The sequence below is a fragment of the Balaenoptera acutorostrata genome, chromosome 3 (assembly GCF_949987535.1).
Source record: "Balaenoptera acutorostrata chromosome 3, mBalAcu1.1, whole genome shotgun sequence".
NCBI lineage: Eukaryota > Metazoa > Chordata > Mammalia > Artiodactyla > Balaenopteridae > Balaenoptera > Balaenoptera acutorostrata.
The window spans coordinates 65,440,978-65,462,955 of record NC_080066.1 but is presented as its reverse complement, the minus strand read 5'-3'; the positions used below and the strand labels follow the sequence as shown (position 1 = coordinate 65,462,955).

General features: G+C 36.3%; 1 protein-coding gene across 12 annotated transcripts in view; it reads right to left on the bottom strand.

Moving 5' to 3' along the window:
* The window catches only part of MYO9A (myosin IXA), a 283,465-nt gene that overhangs the window by 226,664 nt on the left and 34,823 nt on the right, over positions 1-21,978 (bottom strand). For 11 of the 12 annotated variants that reach the window (XM_057541959.1, XM_057541957.1, XM_007197776.2 and 8 more), the window contains one exon: positions 5,282-6,195. In XM_057541959.1, coding sequence (XP_057397942.1) covers positions 5,282-6,121 — 840 coding nt within the window. In that variant the 5' untranslated portion in view covers positions 6,122-6,195. The remainder of the gene's footprint in view (positions 1-5,281; positions 6,196-21,978) is intronic. The other variant, XM_057541958.1, reaches the window with a different exon arrangement.

Here is a 21,978-nt window from a genome sequence, read left to right as displayed (position 1 = left end):
AGAAAGCAACTAATATTTGAAATGAAACCAAGTAGACTGCATTTTATGCTATTCAGTAAAATAAATCTTAATTTTAAAAACTTATTGCTCATTACAAATCAGATTTCACTTTCACATTCCAGAGCCAGCAAATATTCTTGATATATTTATACATATATATTTTTTAAATCTTGCTTAACTGAAATAGCAATGGGCTAGGAAAAGAATAATTACATCAAAAGAACTACAATTCTAGAACAGTATAAAGGAAATAAAGTTTCATTACATAATGTACTACGCTTTATTATATCTACTTAAAACAAAATGACAGTACTATTTTAGAAAGAATGAAAAATATATGTTTCCTAAGTTATAACCAAAAGTATACACCATGCAATGAAATATTACCTAGCAATAAAGATGGAACTACTGGTACAGACATCAGCACTGACAAATATTAAACATTATGCTAAGTGGAAGAAACCATACACAAGAGTACATATTGTAATATGAAATTCTAGAAGAGTCAAAACAAGAGTAACAAGAAGCAGATTAGAAGCTGTCTGGGAATGGGGATGGGGGTGGGAAATGTCTACAAAGGGACACAAGGGGTAATGAAAATATTCTATGCTTGATTGTATGATGGTGGTTACAGGGTATATGCATTTATCAAAAGTCACTAAACCATACATTTTAAATGGCTATATTTTATTTCAAGTTATATCTCAGTAAAATTTAAATTTAAATTTAAAAGAAAGAACCCACTGTTGAACTCACATATTCAACAACTTAAATGAAATCTTCAAGACATAATGCTGAATAAAAGAAGCCAGTCTCCAAACACTACATGCTGTATGATTCCATTTATATGACATTTTGGGAAAAAAAAAACAACAACCAGCAATGAAGAACAAACAAGTAGTTCCCACAAGTTATGGGAGGATGGGAGGGCAGAGGGTATGAAGATAAGAAATGGCAGGAGGGAGTTTCCTGGGGTAGTGGAACTACGCTGTACCTACACCCATAAATGGTTACACAAATTAATATGTTTACAATTCATAGAATTTTACTGTAAAGTTATTTCTTTTAATTTTAATATCTACTTTTTAAAGTAAATCATTAAAAAATAAAGGCAAATAAGAGACAATTTCAGATATATAAATCTGAAAATATTCATCATAAGTGAACCCACACTAAAAGAACTAAGGAAGTCCTTCATGCAGAAGGAAAATGCTATCATGTTCAAATATGGATCAATGTAAGGAATAGAGAACAGTAGAAATAGTAACCACATGAGTAAATATATAAAATACATTTTATTACTTAGACCTCTTGAAAAGATTACTGAGGATGAGATCAGAGAAAATGGTAAAGATCTCTGAAATTCCTCTCCCCTTCATAAGACAAATAAGACTAACAAAAATTGTTATTTGTCAAAAGTAACATCAACTTTCTGATGATTCTAGAAATTAACAAGGGCTTGGAATAATCCTTTGTAGAAGAACATTTAATCAAGGAAAACAGCTGGATCTCGGTAAGAAAAGCAGGTATTGGTGGCATTTTAACTTACCTGATTACCAATTCCCTCTCCCTAGCTCCACACTGAAGAGAAAACTGACACCCTACAATTACAGGGTTTTTTTAAAAAAGCAGTCTAGCCTAGAAGCCACTGGAAAGATCAGACTAGGGTTAGAGTTAAAGCCTTGTCCCACAGTTAACTCACAATTTGACCTATCTGGCATTTTCCTAGAAAACCTCATTCAAAGGGCTATCTTTCTGTGACCTGACTTGAAGATCACTCACTGAGAACAACCTTTTCCCACAGGTGTGTTTGTTAAAAAAAAAACTAAAAAATAGAGTTGCCATGTGATCCACCTATCCCACTCCTGGGCATATGTCCGGAGAAAACTCTAATTTGAAAAGATACATGCACCCCTATATTCATAGTGGCACCACTTACAATAGCCAAGACATGGAAACAACCTAAATGTCCATGGACAGAAGAATGGATAAAGATGTGGTATATATACACAAAGGAATACTACTCGGCCATAAAAAAGAATGAAATAATGCCATTTGCAACAACATGGATGGACCTAGAGATTATCATACTAAGTGAAGTCAGAAAGAGAAAGACAGCAATATCATGTGATACCACTTATATGTAGAATCTAAAATATGACACAAATAAACTTATTTACAAAATAGAAACAGACTCACAGGCATGGAGAACAAATTTGTGGTTACCAAAGAGGAAAGGGGGTGGGAGAGGGATAAATTTGGAATTTGAGATTGGCAGATACACACTACTACATATAAAATAAATAAACAACAAGGACCTATTGTATAGCACAGGGAACTAACTATATTCATATCTTGTAATAACCTATGATGGAAAAGAATATGAAAAAGAATATGTGTATATATGTATAAGTGAACCACTCTGTTGTACACCAGAAACTAACACAACATTGTAAATCAACTATATTTCAGTACCAAAAAAGAGAGCGAGAAAGAGAAAAAAAGGAAAAAAAAAATGGTGATGCAGTGGTTAAGACTCCACGCTACCAATGAAGGGTGCCCAGGTTCGATCCCTGGTCAGGGAACTAGATCCCACGTGCATGTCATAACTAAGAGTTCACATGCCACAACTAAGGAGCCGGCGAGCTGCAACTAAGGAGTCCACGCACCGCAACTAAGGAGCCCGCCTGCCTCAACTAAGGAGTCCACGTGCCACAACTAAGGAGTCCACGTGCCGCAACTAAGTAGCCCACATGCCTCAACCAAAGAGTCAGAGAGCCGCAACTAAGGAGCCCGTGAGCCGCAACTAAGACCCAGTGCACCCAAATAAAATAAATATTAAAAAAAAAAAAGAAATGGTGAGAGCAGACATCTGTGACTTCTTTCTGATCAAAGGGAGAAAGCTTTTAGTCTTTCACCATTAAGTATGTTGTTAACCTATAATTTTTAATAGGTGTTTTTAATCAGATTGAGAAAGTTCCTTCCTATTCCTAGTTTGTTGAGAGTGTGGTTTTTTTTGTTTGTTTTTTTAATCATGAAAGGGTGTTGTTTTTGTCAAATGCTTTTTCTGTATCTATTCTGATGATGGTGTGGCTTTTGTCCTTTAGTCTATTAATATTGTATAATATATTTATTTTTGTATTGTTTAACCAAACTTTCATTCCTTAATAGAAATCCTACTTTACCATGGTGTATACTTCTTTTTATATTTTGCTGAATTCAGTTTGCCAGTATTTCTTTAAAAATGTCTGTGTTTCAAGGGATATCAGTCTGTAATTTTCTTTTGTTGTGGTGTCTTTGTTTAATTTTGGTATCAATGAAATATTTTGGGCCTTATAAAATTAGAAAGTGTTCCGCCTTCCTGTTCTATTTCTTGGAAGAATTTTTGAAGGATTTGTGTTAATTCTTCTTTAAATGTTTAGTAGAATTCATCAGTGAAGTCATCTGGTCCTGGGCAATTTTTTTTTTTTTTTTTGGAAGTTTCTGACTGCTAAGAAACAGACTCATAGACATAGAAAACAAACTTATGGTTACCAAAGGGGAAAGGGAGTGGAAGAGGGAGAGGGATAAATTAGGACTTTGGGATGAGCAGATACAAACTATATACTATATATAAAATAGATAAACAACAAGGTCCTACTGTATAGCACAGGAAACTATATTTAATATCCTGTAATAAACCATATGGAAAAGAATGTGAAAAAGAATATGTATGTATATGTATAACTGAATCACTTTGCTGTACACCCGAAACTAACACAACATTGTAAATCAACTATACTTCAATAAAAAAATTAAAAATTTAAATTTAAATTTTAAAAAAGAGAGGGTTAAACCTGGGAAAAATGTATATATATTTTCAAAACATGTCTGATAAAGGATCTGCACCCAGCATACACAAAAAACTCTCCAAACACAACAATAACAAGTTGGGCAATAGATTTTGACAGACACTTCACCAAGGAACATATATACGTTGCAAATAAACACATGAAAAGGTGCTCACATCATTAGTTATTATAGAATGCAAATTAAAATCATGAGATACCTTTGTATACCTATTTGAATGGCTAAAATTAGAAAGAATGACTATATCAAGGGTTAGCAAAGATATGGAATAACTGAAACTGTATATACTGTTGGGTGGGAATATAAAATGGTATGTACAATTTATACATAAGTTTGGCAGTTTCTTTAAAAGTTAAACAGATACCTATCATATGACCCAGTCATTCCACTCCTAGCTATTTACCCAAGAGAAAAGACAGCATATGTCCACACAAAAACTTGAATACTTCATGTGTTATAGCCAGAAACTGGAAACAACGTGTATGTCCATCAAAAGATGAATGAATAAACAAAGTGTGGTATATCCATACAATGGAATACTGTCTTAGCAAAAGGAATCAATTATTGACACACACACAAAGTAATTAAACCAAGTAAGAGAAGTCAAACATAAAATAGTACATACTACATGATTCCATTTATATAAAATTATAGAATGTACAGACTAACCTACAGTGACAGAAAGCACATAAGTGGTTTCTTATAGATGAGTGGGCTAGAAAGGGTGAGAAAGAGGCATTACAAAGGTATATGAGAACACTTTAGGGATAATGGATATGTTCAGTATCTTGATTGTGGTGGTGGTTTAATGGGTATGTATCAATACATATGTCAAATTTATCCAATTGTACACTTTAAATATGTGCAATTATACCTCACAAAAATCTCTTTCAAAAAACAAGTAATATTACCTTTCCTTTCAGCTCTAAAACAAAAATAGTGTATTCTCTTTCCTTTCCACCCTTGATGGTATTACTTCTAAAACACAGAACTAAAAAATCTTTCCCATATTCTCTGCGTTTTCAAAAATGAACCCTTAGAATTTCAATCCTAGGCACAGATTTTAAGGCTGCAAAGATAAAAATATATTAACAAGACTATATTCCCCAACTACCTATTTCCACAATCCAATACAGACAGGAGTCCTGCCCCTGCTATCTCCCTTTACAGGGGGATATATCTGACTCCAATCAACTTTCCTTTGCATCCTTTGAAATGGCCCAAAGACATCCTTTGAAAAAAATATTGCCACTGTCACACCTTTCAATCTTCCACACTGCCTTTTTTTGCTTTCCTATCTTCCAGTTTTCCTTGGTAACTAAAAATGATGTCTATACTTCTATTTAGTTTCATTTCATTTTCTCACATCTAACAAATTTTAATTTTTTTAAAGATATGTTTAAGAGTAAGAAAAGTATTTCTACACACTTACCTCAAGTACTGGTCCAGCTCCAAGAATAATTTGTTCCACTCCACTGGCAAATCCTTTCTGACTGAGGGCAGTAAGGTGATGAATAAGAAAGTTTGTGCTTTGAGTCTTCCCAGAACCACTCTCTCCTGAAATCACGATGCACTGATTCCTTTTGCGCTGAAGCATGGCATGATAAGCTACATCAGCCACAGCATAAATGTGAGGCTCAAGTTTTCCCAATTGGTGGTTATCATACATTTTGACGTATTTGGGGTTATAAATAGGAAGAAACTTGAATGGGTTAATAGCTATTAGAATACTGCCAACGTAGGTGTAAATTTTTTCATGCTTAAAGCGATTTCGTAGGTTTTCTAAGAGAGTTTTCTCATTCAAATCAGGTAAGCTACATAAATCATCAAAGTCTTTCTGTTGAGGCTGTGGAAGAAAACCCCGTTCCATCATCCTGCGACGTTCTTCTGTTACCCGTAGCCATGACTGAAGACTACCATAATGGATTGATCCATCAAGGTTTTTTTCTCTCAGAAGAAAACGGTAGTCCTCTCCACTCAAGCGATTTTCCAGAGCCATTCGGGGCCACAACATCATTCGCTGAACTGGACAGTCTGTTGGATTGAGTATCCATTCTTCTCCACCAAATTCTTTTACCTCTGCTAGAACATAACATTTTGTTTCGTCAAGATGAAGTCTGTTTATAAGAGAGTCGATCACCTCAGCAGCCGTGGAGTTTTTTCTGGCAGGAATTGGACAGTAGATTGTCCCTTCTGAAATTGTCCCAGGATATATACGTAATGTATGTTCATTATCCTCAAAGCGTCGTCTTCCTCCATCATTTATATTCATATTGGATCCTGTCCCATCAGCATGGATAGTATGTGTTCAAGACTGCACAAATCATTTTTGTGGCAAAAGAACTGCTGCAACATAAAAGATGTGAAACATTAAGAAGTCACATTACACAGTCACTGTTTTCTGAAGCTCAAAAAAAGAGGCTTAACAATCAAGTTGATTACATCTTTTAGGACAAAAAAATCTTAACTCTTCTCTTAGTATAAGGACGGTTCTTGAAGACAGTCTCGTTGAGATCACATAATATTTCATATTATTGTCCAAATCTGCACACTTCCTAAAACAGCCAAAATTTTTTCAGTCTTTTGTTATATTAATAATTCAAAACCCAAAGAATAAAAATAAAAATTAATTTGTCCTCTACTATCTTGAATGTTTCTAAGGTACCTGGGAATAGAATCAAGTTCTTTCTTTATATATGAAAAGAGCCTCATTGAAGACTGGCTTAAGATGGACAGAACAGTCACACAAATCTAATCACCCCACACCCAAAAGCTCTTAAAGTTAAAGCAAAACCGAGAAAGAGTGCATCAATAGAGCAAAAATTTGTGAAATTAAAAACAGCAAGAAAATGAGCTCAGATAAACAGAAATTAAACTAGATGAAGTTATAACCAAGAAAACAATGAGAGAAACCTGCTATAGAAGAGACATATTTTCAAGGACTTCTGGACTCTGTCTCCCTTAAGGTGAAGATGTAAAGGGAGCAACAAAATTGATCCTGCCCCTGGCTTGCTGAACAAAGCTGACAAAATGATACAACTAGGCACCATTACAAATTTTATTCAACCTTCCCTTTTCCTTCAATGCTGCCTTTTTATCTAACTTTATTTCATTTCTTACAAGTATTCTGCATACCCTCCAATTTTCTCAAACCCCACATATATCACACCTCTAAAAGAATGATTTCAACTTTTATGCCTAACTGAGAAAACAGTGATTTCTTTTAAATGACTTCTCCAACTCAAAATGTATTCCTATTTTCATCTCATCTCTGTTCTTCCATTTCTGTCTACAGAGAAAATGTTCCAGATCCTTCCCATTTCTTAGCATCTCCATCAGTATCTTGCCCCATCAAAAAACAGCTCCCATATACTATCCATCTTTCCCTTTTCACTTATTGCATCCTTTAACATATATATGCTGTTATTTTTTTAAAAAAGAAAAATACCTTCAGTTGCTTCTCTCGTACTACTACACTACTTTTGTCAAAGTCCTCTCTAATGAAGGTACTCTGTTTACCTTCTTCCTAGATGTTCTTTCAAAAGCAGAGAATACTATAGAACATATAAAAAGCAGCCATAAATCTACTACCCAAATTCACCGTTTGAAAACTGCTGTAATCGCTCCAGATTATTTTATAAACAAACAAAATATTAGAGAGATAATTAAAGCTCCTTCCTTTGCTCTGCAGAGGTAACCATTATCCTGAGGTTGGTATTATTCCCATACATGCTTTTATATTTTTACTACATATTTGGGTCCCCATAAATTATAGATAGTATTGTTTCCAATTTTTAAGCTTTAAAAAAAATGCTATACCAAACAGTCTGCATCTCACTATAACTTAACATTGTCTTTTCTATTTATAAATGCTGATACATGTAACGTTCATTAATTGCCAAGCAATATGACATGGTATGTTGGCTCATTAATTGTAACAAATGTACCACTCTAGTGGGAGATGCTGATAATGGGTGAGGCTATGCATATGTGGGGGCAGGCAGGGGATGTACGGGAAATCTCTGTACTTTCCACTCAGTTTTGCTGTGAACCTAAAACTGTCCTAAAAAATAAAGTCTATTTTTCAAAAACTCCCATTGTATGCTTATACTACAATTTATCAATCTACTATTAATTAAACCACAATTTATCAATCTACTACACTAAATCCTTCCACTGAACGCTTAAAATGTTTCCAGTATTACACTATTAAAGCAATGCTGCAATTCTCATACATGTCTCTTCATGTACCTTTGCTAGAATTTCTCTGGACTGTAGACCTAAGAGTGAAATTGCTGGACCTTAAGCACCTTCAACTTTACTAGATATTAACAAAATGCTCTCCAAAGCAGTTGTACCAACTATTTCACAGCCGGTGTAGGAAGAGCTCATGTTTCTCTGCCTCCTTACCAAAAGTCAGTATTGTCAGCCTTGAGTTTGTGCCAATGTAAGAAATGTAAAAAGGTATTTCATTACTTCAATTTGTACTTCCTTCATGACTAGTAAGGAGGGGCAACACTTATCCTATCATTTGCCATTGGGGCTATGATTGTTTATTCATTTTCCCCTTTTGACTTGTCTTTTCCTTATTAATTTGAATGATTTTTCATATATCCTGGATATTAATCAATTTCAGCTGAATGAGTGACAAATATCTCCTACCATTCTGTAGCTTATCTTTCTATTTTGTTCATATTGCCTTTTGTTGTAGAGAAGTTTTATTTTTAATAAATTTATCAATACTTTACAGGTTATTATTTCTTTTTTAAGAAGCAACATTAACAACAATTGCAGTTAACTCTTATTATGTGCTTATTTGTACTAGTCATTTTTCTAAGCATTGCACATGGATTATTTAATCCTCACAATTCCTCCCTCAGGATTGTTTTTATCATCATCATCCTCATTTTACAAATGAGAAAACACAGAAATTTTACAGAACTTGACCAAATGTAATAAAGATGAGATTTGAAGCAGGCAGTCTGGCTCTAAAACCTACATACTATTATCTCCTGGTATCGTTTTTTAAAATCCTCCTTTATCCTAAGGATATGAAGTTATTATCTTATATTTTCTTCTAAAAGCCCTAAATTTTGTTTTTCTTATGTAGGTCTTTTAACGCATACAGAACTTATTTTCATGTATGCTGTGAGATAGGGCTTGTAATTATTTTCAAGTCAATTCAGATTAGCAACTGAACCAGCATCACAATGAAGAATCTAATCTTTCCCCACTGACTTATAATGCCACCTCTGTCATGTGGCAAATTCCAGATAAGTATCAATCTGTTCAGGGCTCTGTACTGTTTCCCACTAGTCTATTTATCCATCAATAAGCCTGTCTTACCTATTACTGCTCTATTATAAGTTTTGATATCTGGAGGGCATATCACGTCAATTTGTTCCTCTTTAATGTTACTTTGGTTATGTTCTATAAAAATTTTAAGATCAGCATATCAACTACAATGAAAAAACCTTTTGGCGTTTTGATGGACATTGCAATGATTTTACAGATTAATACTGGAAAAAACTGACATCCTACTGACTTCCCATTCATGAACACCATGTGTTGTTTTTAATCACACTGTTTTCACTTCTAAGGTTTCTGTCATTTTCATATAGTTTTAAGAGATACTACTCACCTCCTTGAAAATCCTAAATAATATATAATCTGATATTTTTCAGACTCATATTTTAATGTCATCAGCGTGAACTGCTCTTCTGATTGTTGATTTTATTTCATGTTTCTCAACATTAGATGACTTAATTTGTTTGAGAACTTAGCTTTAGAGGTGAACTTTTTGATGGAAGACTTTTGTTTTTCATACCAGCATTTACTAAGAACCCACTATTTACTACTTTTTTTAAACAAAGCCACAATACCATTAATCACACCTTTAAAGATTAATATTTTTTAATACGACTGGTCAGTGTGTGATTTCCCCAGTTATCTCATAAATATTTTTCTTACAGTTGGCCTATTCAAATCAGGAGATCTGCCCTGCAGTAACAGTAAGGATATGCTTTAAGCTAGGAGGTTTCTAGCTGTAAAGCTATGTTTGTGTTCTCCTGAATCCGTAGGTATAAGGCCTCATATAAACTGTGGCTTCTGGCAATAGAAAGCAGCAAAGCTACTCCTTACAGTCATGCAGGCTGTGCTGGGTACTATTTCAGGAGATGCACTGCATAACTGTAGTCTGATCTATAAAGGTGAATAATATGGCAGCCCAAGGGGACTTCCCTGGCGGTCCAGTGGTTAAGAATCCGTGCTCTCAATGCAGGGGACACAGGTTCGATACCTGGTCGGGGAACTAAGATCTTGCATGCCGCACGGCACGGCCAAAAAAAAAAGGCACCCCCAGAGCTAAACTCAGAAATACCTTTTTCAATAGAGGAGCCCTACCTACCCTGGCCCATGGTTACCAACAATGAGCCCAATTCCAATGACACTTCCACATTATCTCAGAGGCCAAAACCTCAGATGCTTTCCCTGCAAGCTCCCAGACATAAGCCACAGTCACTGCTTTGTGTTCCATTCTCTTTCCAAAATAGAAATGTTTACCTTTTTGAGCCCCATTTATGTCAATTCAGTTTTCTCTTTTTGTTAGTTTATCAGTCTTTGCTTTGTGTTTACAAAGAAGGGGTTGCCTCAAAATATCACTCGCAGGGAATTCCCTGGCAGTCCAGTGGTTAGGACTCCGAGCTCCCACTGCAGGGGGCCCCAGTTCGATCCCTGGTTGGGGAACTAAGATCCCGCAAGCTGCTCAGCGCGGCCAAAAAAAAAAAAGAATTAAAAAAAAAATCACTCTTAAATACATCTTGACAGCAATCCGTGAGTGTTTATCAGAATCATCTAGGGAACATTTTAAAAATATACATTTCTAGGCCCAATAATGGTTCTGAGGTTGGGACAACTAGGCAATTCTTTTGTTGCTGGTCCAGAGAATAGCATTTGGGAATCAGTGGTCTATATATCCACTTTCCACTCCCTTACCACTCTTTCCACATAGCAAGCTACTGCCGATGTTCTTTAAAAACGTCACCAATTACCATAAGGTTGCCAAATCCAAAGGTCTCTTCTCAAGCCTCATCTTAACACACCACACTGTAGCATCTGACTAATGTGGCCACCTTCTCATTCTTAAAACAGCCCTCACATGACAATTCTTTTTCTTGTAATCTTCCTGATAGATTGATTCTTTTTCTGAATCACTCTTACAGTTCCTCTTCCACTACCTCACTTTAAAGATAAAAATATTCTTCCAGTTTCTGGTCTCAACCCAGTGCTCATCTATCTGGATGATAACATCTAGTCTTCTATAATTTATACTGTTTCCTATTACCTATGGATGCTTTTGCACTACAGTGGCAGAACTGAGCAGTTATGACAGAGACCATATAGTCCACAAAGCCAAAAATGTCTACTATGTGGCCCTTAAAAGAAAACATTTGCCAACCCCTATTCTAGGATAACCACTAAAAAAAATAGGGAAAAAGTATAACTTCACAACTAGTAGAATGAAAATACGGCATGATAAAAAATAATCAATATAAAAGAGGGCAAGGGGGCATTTAGAACAGATGGAACAAATGGAAAGCATACTAAATACATAAGTACCTGTATTAAGCGTGAATGCTCCAGTTAAAAGACCAAGATGGTCAGAGCAGATTTTTAAAATCCACCTCTGTGCTGTTTTCAATAGACACACATGTATAATATGAGGATACAGAACCTGAAAGTTAAAAAAAAAAAAAAAAGCTATACCATGTAAATTCTAGCCAAAAGAAATTTGGTATAATCAAAATAACTTCAAGCAAAATGTTAAAAGAAAGTTGAGTTAAATATCTCTAAGGCCCTTTTTAGCCCTTACATACTGTAATACTAGGTTTACACCTGAGACAAAGGTCTTAGGATATCACTGGTGACCCTGAAAAGTAGAAAATAGAAAAGGAGTATAAGAAGTTAAACAGGAAGTGACAGATTGGCAAGTAGACTAGCAGGTGTTGCTCATATCTGCTATAAAAGAAAGGAGAAGAAGTATGAGTGAAATGTTTATTAGTTAGGGGGCTTGGCAGCACACCTTTATGGTTATAAATAGAATCAAGCAGAGAAAAAGGAACTGAAAACTTAAAAAAATGAAGATCTGATGAGCCAAGGTTCTTTGGTAAGCAAGACAAAATAAGATTTAGGTCAAAGGTAGACAGGTAACTCTCACAGAAAGAAAAAACACTTTTTCTGAAAGAATTAAAAAAAAAAAAAAGATGGGTTGAGGAACAGCTTTTCAGGTAAGATGTGACAAGAATGCTTATTAGAGACTTCCCTGGCGGTCCAGTGGTTAAAACTTCACCTTCCAAAGCAGGGGGTGGGGGTTTGATCCCTGATTGGGGAGCTAAGATCCCACATGCCTCACAGCCAAAATACCAAAATGTAAAACAGAAGCAATACTGTAACAAATTCAATATAAAGACTTAAAGTGCATGTTAGCTGATCTTTATCACTAGATAGGCTATAGGAGCCCAATTTTTTTAATATTTATTTTTTTATTTTATTTATTTGGTTGTGCTGGGTCTTGGTTGCAGCAGGCGTGCTCCTTAGTTGCAGCAGGTGTGCTCCTTAGTTGCAGCTTGCAGGCTCCTTAGTTGAGGCATGCATGTGGGATCTAGTCCCTGACCAGGGATCGAACCCAGGCCCCCTGCATTGGGAGCGTGGAGTCTTAACCACTGCGCCACCAGAGAAGTCCCAACCCAATTTTAACCTATAGTACATCAATACCAACTAAAAGCCAAATTTGGTGCTGAAAGAAAAAACATCTTGTAGTATTTCAACTAAAGAAAGGGTGATGGAAAAAATGAGTCACGTATGACACACTATAGCATAGGTATATGGACATCTATCGGTTTAGTCTGCCCCATAAGTAATCTATACCTTCTTCTGGTGAAAGTACTGTGTTTTCCTTTGAAGAACTACTCCTCCTCCCTTGTCATATGACACAGTTTGAATGGACTGACCTCACCCCCCACTTAGTTGTGACCCAGGCCCAGCCAATCAGTTTATTCCATTCCCCCTAGTGACAGTGGCTGCTTACTGAGATTCCCTACTGGAAATTTGCTGTTAACTATTAGGAAAGAAGCATTTTTTTTTCGCTACTAGGGCTGCTAATCTAGAAAAATGTAAATCTAGAGCTATTGGCAGTCGTCTTCTCTGAATGCATAGAAGAAGCCTCTCTGCAGTAAAAGTAATGAACTAACTCAACACACAGCAAAACCATATCAACACTGAGCCACTGAATCCAGCTGTGCCTCAGATAAACTCAACCACTGAACCTCTTGTTAAGTGTGCCAATCAATTCCTTTTTATTCCCTGAGCCACTCTGAGTTGGGTTTTTCTGTTCTCTGTCAACAAAAGAACCCACTACAACAGGTTTAGTATAATATCCTTTGATAATATAGGCATCCCTTGTTACACAAATTCCTCATATCCAAAATCTCACAATCTAAACTCAGGAACCAAATATATTTGAATACGCTTTTGGATACTTCCTTCACTATCACGCTATTTGCTATCCACTTGCATAACCAAATAAATTCAAATAAGGCAGTACCCCCGCCCCCGGGCATCCAAATCCACTATCAAAACTGAAGAATTAAACAGATTTAGATAGTGAAGGATACTTGCAATGCCAACCATGCAGAAATATGGCAAGGGATGTACAATATAACGTCAAATGAAAAAACATAAACTATAAAATTGTATATAAAAGTATACATATATAAAAAATGAACCACAATATTAGGCTTTGGGGAAATCGTCAAATTTTCCTTTTATAGTGTTCACCAAAATTAAGTTTGACATGCATCACTTCATTTGAGTTGAACAGCAATTCTCTGAGACAGGAAACAAACTATTACCTTTCAAAATAGAAAATTAAGGCTTAAAGAAAAAAAAAAAATCTACAAAATTGATGATAAATATTTCAAATCAGCAGAGAAAAATGGATTACTCAATAATGATGTGGGGATAAATGACTAATTTTAAAAATAAAACTATGCATTATTAGGAATTACTGGCACTTATATAGCATCAGATATTGCTATATTTTTCATAAAGAAAATTATTTAATATTCTTTTTATGCCCTATCCCAAAGTAGTTATTTCAAAAGTATATGCTAACAGAGAAAAACAATGTGGTGAGACAGTTGCTGTGGTCAGTAGGGTGTGGTTCAGAATAGGCTAGCTTACGACGACATTCACTGGACTGAGTTAGAAGAGACTAATTATAGAGGAAACCTATGGTGAAGGAAACAGAGTTCGGAATACAGTGTCCTTTAAATCAGAAGTTCAGTAAAAAAAGATAAAAAGAAATAACTAAAGATTTTTAATTCAGTGTTCTGTCTTTGTGCTAATAAACCTTAATTTTCAAAAAATATGCATTGTCGGGCTTCCCTGGTGGCGCAGTAGTTGAGAATCTGCCTGCTAATGCAGGGGACACGGGTTCGAGCCCTGGTCTGGGAAGATCCCACATGCCGCAGAGCAACTAGGCCCGTGAGCCACAACTACTGAGCCTGCGCGTCTGGAGCCTGTGCTCCGCAACAAGAGAGGCCACGATAGTGAGAGGCCCGCACACCGCGATGAAGAGTGGCCCCTGCTTGCCGCAACTAGAGAAAGCCCTCACACAGAAACGAAGACCCAACACAGCCAAAAATTAATTAATTAATTAATTAATTTAAAAGATATATATATATATATGCATTGTTGCTTTTACTTTTTTATCAAGTTCTCAAAGTTATTTTTCAAGAAGAAAAAAGAAGTGTCCTTTCTCTTTATACTTGCTTTATCATAGGGATCTATTTATGAATGTTAGCAAGCAGGATCGTATATTATCACTCAGTGACAAGAGAATTGGAAGGACAGAATCAGGCAAACGTATATCTGAAAAATAAAAATCCAGCTTTGTTACAGCGTCACTCAAAGCAAAAGCCTCACCAGTACATTTTGAAAGAAGAACATTCTACTATCAAGGTAGGGTCCATTTGAGAAAACATTACTGACTTGTGTACTGCTATAAATTTCATGGTGAGAGAGCTATTAAACATTTTGAACTTATTTTAGAAAAATGACTCTGGGAAAGTGGTACTCAAGAGCTAATATTCATGTTTCTTCATTTTTTAGTACTTACAACTGAAATGTTCTACAAATAAATATATTTATTACCATACTAATGTATAATCACATACAGACACACCTTGGCGATATTGCAGTTTTCGGTTCCAGACCACCACAATAAAGTGAATATCACAATAAAGCAAGTCACAAAGATTTTTTTGGTTTCCCATTGCTATAAAAGTTATGTTTACACTATACTATAGTCTATTAAGTGTGCAATAGCATTATGTCTAAAAAATGTACAGACCTCAATTAAAAACTACTTTATTGCTAAAAAAAAAGTGCTAACCATCACTGAAGCTTTCAGCGAGTTGCAATTTTTTTGCTGGTGGAGGGTCTTCCCTCAATGCTGATGGCTGCTGATCGATCACAGTGGTAGTTTCTGAAGGTTGGGGTGACTATGGCAACTTCTTAAAATAAGACAACAATGAAGACTGCTGCATCGATTGACTTCCTTTCATGAACGATTTCTCTGAAGCATGCAATGCTGTTTGATAGCATTTTACCAACAGAACTTCTTTCAAAATTGGAGTCAATCCTCTCAAATCCTGCCTCTGCTCTATCAACTAAGTTTATGTAATATTCTGAATCCTCTGTTGTCATTTCAATAATCTTCACAGCATCTTCACCAGGAGTAGATTCCACCTCAAGAAACCACTTTCTTTTTGCTCATCCATAAGAAACAACTCCTCAGCCAATCAAGCTTTACCATGAAATTGCAGCAATTCAGTCACATCTTCAGATTCCACTTCTAATTCTCTTGCTATTTCTACCACATCTGCAATTACTTCCTCTGTTGAAGTGCTGAACCCCTCAGTCATCCATGAGGGTTGGAATCTGATTCTTCCAAACTTCTGTGTTGACATCTTCTCATGAATCACAAATGGTCTCAATAGCATCTAGAATGCTGAATCATTTCCAGAAGGTTTTCAAATGACTTTTCCCAGAACCATCAGAGGAAATCACTGTCTATGACAGCTAGAGCCTTATGAAATGTTGTTCTTAAATAATAAGACTTGAAAGTCACAATTACACCTTGATCTGCAGAATGGACGTTGTGTAGGGGGCACGAAAACAACATTAATCTCATACATCCCTATCAGAGTTCTTAGATGACCAGGTGCATTGTCAGTGAGCAGTAATATTTTGAAAAGAATCTTTTTTTCTGAGCAGGTCTCAACAGTGGGCTTAAAATATTCAGTAAACCATGTTATAAACAGATGTGACAGCATCCAGCCTTTGTTGTTCCATTTTAGAGAACAGGCAGAGTAGATTTAGCATAATTCTCAAAGGCCCCAGGATTTCTGGAATGGTAAATAAGCACTGGGCTTCAACTTCAAGTCACCAGCTGCATTAACCCTTAACGAGAGTCAGCCTGTCCTTTGAAAACAGGCATTGACTTCTCCTCTCTAGCTATGAAAGTTCTAGATGGCATCTTCTTCCAATAGAAGGCTATTTCATCTACATTGAAAATCTGTTGTTTAGCATAGCAACCTTCATTAGTTACCTTAGCTAGATTTTCTGGATAACTTGGTGCAAATTCTATATGAGCACTTGCTGCTTTGCCTTGCACTTTTATGTTATGGAGACAGCTTCTTTTCTTAAACCTCATGAACCAACCTCTGCTAGCTTCAAACTTTTCTTCTGCTGCTTCCTAACCTCTCTTAGCCTTCATAGAATTGAAGAGAGTTAGGGCCTTGCTCTGGATTGGCCTTTGGCTTAAAGGAACTGTAACTGGTTTGATCTTCTATCCATACCACTAAAACTTTCTCCATATCAGCAATAAGGCTATTTTGCTTTCTTAATCGTGATGTTTACTGGAGTAGCACTTTTAATTTCCTTCAAGAACTTTTCCTTTGCAATCGCAACTTGGCTAACTGGCACAAGAGGCTTAGCTTTCAGCCTATCTCAGCTTTTCGACATGCCTTCCTCGCTTAGCTTAGTCATTTCTAGCTCTGGATTTAAAGTGAGAGACATGCGACCCTGCCTTTCACTTGAACACTTAGAAGCTACTGTAGGGTTATTTAATTGGTGTAATTTCAATATTTTTATATCTCAGGGAATCGGGAGGCCTGAGGAGAGGAAAAGAGATGGGGGGAATGTCCAGTCGGTGAAGCAGCCAGAACACATACAACATATGCCGATCAGTTCATAGTCTTGTGTGGGCGTGGTTGTGGCACCCCAAAACAATTACAATAGTGACATCAAAGGTCACTGATCGCAGAGCACCATAACAAATACAGTAATAATGAAAGTTTGAAATATTGAGAGAATTACCAAAATGTGACTCAGAGACACAAAGTGAGCACACGCTGTTGGAAAAACGGTGCCAATAAACTTGCTTGAATGCAGTGGCCACTTCAATTTGTAAAACATTCAGTATCTGTGAAGCACAATAAAGCAAGGTGCCATAAAATTAGGTATGTATGTATATAAACATACATGTAACTTATTTAGATATGCAAATATTTGTATTTTTAAACTATGTAAACTATGTGTTTTGTAATGATTTTTTCTTCCAAAGGTCCCCAAATACTCTATTTACAAACCCATTTCTTCCTCTTCCTGGGCACTCAGCTAGACTTTATTTCCCAACCTTCCTTGCAGTTAGTTACATGTGACCATGTGATCAAGTCCCATGCCAATGATATGTGGGCAGGGGTAATGTACATCCCCTCCAAGCTGAGCCAATAAAAGCCCCTAAAAAAAAGGTCTGCCTTTCCTTGTCTGGAAAGGATCCAGGAAAAAGCTCTAAGATCCTAAGGGACACAGAGCCAATAGATGGAAGGACCCCGGGTTCCCCATGACCACATGGAAAAGAGTACCCACCATCACCCCAACCCCATTCACCTATATTGGATTGTGAAGTAAATAATAAATAAAATTTTATTGCATAGAGCCACAGATATTTGGAGGTTGTTTAGTTACAGTAGTTAGCCTACCCTAACTAATGCCTTACCTTTAAATTTTTCCAACCCCTTCCCTATAAGGAATTCTGTAAGGAAATCCCTCTTAGATTCAATCCATCAATAATTACTATTGATCTGTCTTTCAAATATATCCTGAATCTAACCAGTTTTTACCATTTCTATCTCTATCACCTAGTTCAAGCCCATTATCATTCTCTCATCTGAGTTACTTAAAGTGTGACATCCTTGCTTCTATGATTGCTCCACCACAGTCTGTTTTATACACAACAGAACAGGCAGTAGTCAACCTTTTTAAAGGTAAATCAGATCTTGCCACTCTCCTATTCAAAACCTTGAATGACTCTCCATAACACAATTAAATAAAATTGAAACTTCTATCTTTCCCTCACTCCACTTCAATCTAGCCTCACTGGTCTTTTTCCTGTGTTTAAGCTTATACCTGCTTCAGGACCTCTACGCTTCCTTCTGTTCTCTCTGCCTGGACCTTCTTTCATATCACTGAGGTCTCTGCTCAAATGCCAGCTCCTCAGAGAGGCTTTTCTTTACTACCTTATCTAAAATAACCCTCTTTCCCCACTCTATTGTCCTTGCCCTGATTTATTTTTAATCAGAGGACTTGATGCACTACCTAGAATTATATTATTTATTTGTATTTTTGTTTACTGTCTGATTTCCCCATTAAAGGGAAAAGACTTGCCTTTTTCATCATAGGTATCCACAACTCAAAAATATATTTGTTAAAGGAATAAACGAATTCAAATCCACATTAATCCACGTATTTTACCAATCATCTTTAATGCTTAAGGTAGTTATTTTATTAAACTTCACTGTAGCTTTTTCCTACTGACTTTCTCATCTGTTTTCATGTATATACACCACTTTGACTTCTTTGAGAGCTATTTTCAACAACAATTTGACAGGTGTGGCTTTAAAAATGAGCAAGTAATCAAAGTCCTTTCCTAAGGAGGTAATCAATGTTGCTGATACAGTAAGCATGGCCAGCAACAATATATATAGAAGAGTGGCTCTTATGAAAATATCCAAATGGCCAATAAAGAACTCAACATCTGTGGTAGATTAGATTATTGTTCAAAATATCAATATTTTTTGAAAAAAATATTGTTCAAAAATATTCACTACCTACCTTCACTGTCCTCTGGAGAAGTATACCTCCCCATCCCCTGAATTTAGGCTAAGACACATGACAATTTAGAGTGGGACGTCAACAGACATGATATAAACAAAGTCTTGAAATACGTGTGGTAAGCTAGATGAGCCTTCTTGCCCTTTGTACCACCACGAGAACATGCCTCAACTAGCCTACTAGTCCCAGTAATAAGATGGGATACACAGGGCAAAGCTACCCCAGCTGACCCACAAAATCATGACCAACAAATAAATACTTATTGTTGTACATCACTGGCAATTTTCAGGTTGTTTATTAAGCAGTAATAGTTGACTAATACAGTATCATTAGTCATCAGAGAAATGCAAATCAAAATCACAATGGAATACTCCAAACGTCATCAAAATGGTTTATGTCCACTAAAAGATCTGTACAAGAATGTTCATTGCCACTTCATTCATAAAATAGCCCCCAAAATGAAAACAATCAAAATGTTCATCAACAATAAAATAAATGGAATACAATACAGCATTAAAAAAGAACAAATTGCTGATATAACGTGAACTCACAGACATAACGTTGAGTGAAAAAAAAGCCAGATACTAAAAGATACATACTAAATTATGCCATTTATATGAAGTTCACAAACAAACAAAATAAATCTATGGTTATAAACTTCAGAAGCATGATTCTCTTTAGGGGAGAAGGAGTTTTGGAGGCAGGGCACGAAAGGAAGCCTTATGGAGTTTTATAAACATTCTATATCTTGATTTAGATGGTACATAAGCAGGAATATACATATAATTTTTAAACTGTAATCACTGAATACTTGTACACTTGCTATATGTTACATCTCAATAAAAAAAGAGGAAAGGGACTTCCCTGGTGGTGCAGTGATTAAGAATCCGCCTGCCAACGCAGGGGACATGGGTTTGAGCCCTGGTCCGTGAAGATCCCAGATGCCACGGAGCAACTAAGCCCACGCACCACAACTACTGAGCCTGCACTCTAGAGCCAGCAAGCCACAACTACTAAGCCCACGTGCCACAACTACTGAAGCCTGCATGCCTAGAGCCCATGCTCCTCAACAAGAGAAACCACCACAATGACAATCCCACACACCGCAACGAAGAGTAGCCCCCGCTCACTGGAACTAGAGAAAGTCCGTGTGCGGCAAGGAAGACCCAACACAGCCAAAAATAAATAAAATTTAAAAAAAAAAAAAAGAGGAAAAACTTTAGCATAACTAATGAGATTGGTTATTTGAAGTTAAAATGGTATTCCATGTAATAAATATCAGTCTGATATTGCAGTTATTACTGATGAGTTAATAATGTCTCAAAATTACACTTACCATAATCTCTAAATACCTTGAGGAAGTGGAAAATTAGCATCTAAATATTATTCCAAAGATTTTTTTTTTATTGAAGTATAGTTGATTTAAAATATTATATTAGTTTCAGGCATATAACATAGTGATTCAACATTTTTATAGTTAAAATTATTATATAATAATAGCTATATGTCCCTGTGCTGTACAATATATCCTTGTCGCTTATTTTATTTATTTTGCCCCACCACACAGCATGCAGGATCTTAGCTCCCCCTGGCCAGGGATCAAACCTGTGCCCCTGCATTGGAAGTGCAGGTTCTTAACCACTGGACCGCCAGGGAAGTCCCATTGTTTATTTATTTTATACACAGTAGTTTGTATCTCTTAATCCCATACCTCTATCTTCCTCCCATCCACCATGGTAACCGCTAGAAGGTCTCTATATCTGTGAGTCTGTTCCTGTTTTGTTATATACATCCGTTTGTTTTATTTTTTAGATCCCACATATAAGTGATAACATAAAGTACTGTCTTTCTCTGTCTGACTTATTTCACTAAACATAATACCCTCTAGGTCCATCCACACTGTTGCTAACGCCAGCATTTCATTCTCTTTCACGACTGAGTAATATTCCATCGTATATATAAACCACATCTTCTTTAGCCATTCATCTGTTGACAGACACTTAGGTTGCTTCCACAACTTGGCTATTGTAAATAATACTGCTATGAACATTGGGATGCATGTATCTTTTCAAATTAGTGTTTTCATTTTCTTTGTATATATACCCATGAGTGAAATTGCTGGATCATAAGGCAGTTTTTTTTTTAGTTTTTTGAGGATCCTCCATACTGTTTTCCAAAGTGGCTGCACCAATTTACAATCCCACCACAGTGCACTAGGGTTCCCTTTACTCCACATCCTTGCCAACATTTACAGACTTTATTATTATTATTATTATTATTTTGGCTGCGTTGGGTCTTCATTGCTGTGTGCAGGCTTTCTCTAGTTGCGGTGAGTGGGGACTACTCTTCCTTGGGGTGCGCGGGCTTCTCATTGCGGTGGTTTCTCTTGTTGTGGTGCACAGGCTCTAGGCATGTGGGCTTCAGTAGTTGTGGCACACAGGCTCAGTAGTTGTGGCTCGCGGACTCCGGGGCACAGGCTCAGTAGTTGTGGCGCACGGGCTTAGTTGCACCATGGCATGTGGGATCTTCCCAGACCAGGGCTCAAACCTGTGTCCTCTGCATTGGCAGGTGGATTCTTAACCACTGCGCCACCAGGGAAGTCCTATAGACTTTTTGATGATAGTTATTTTCACAGGTAGGAGGTGGCACCTCATTGTCTTTTTTTAAATTTTTTAATTAATTTTTATTGGAGTATATTTGCTTTACAATGTTGTATTAGTTTCTGCTGTACAGCAAAGTGAATCAGTTATACATATCTCATTGTGGTTTTGATTTGCATTTCTCTAATGATTAGCAATGTTGAGCATTTTTTCATTTGCCTCTTGGACATCTGTATATCTTCTTTGGAAAAATGTCTATTCAGGTCTTCTGCCCATTTTTTAATCGAGTTGT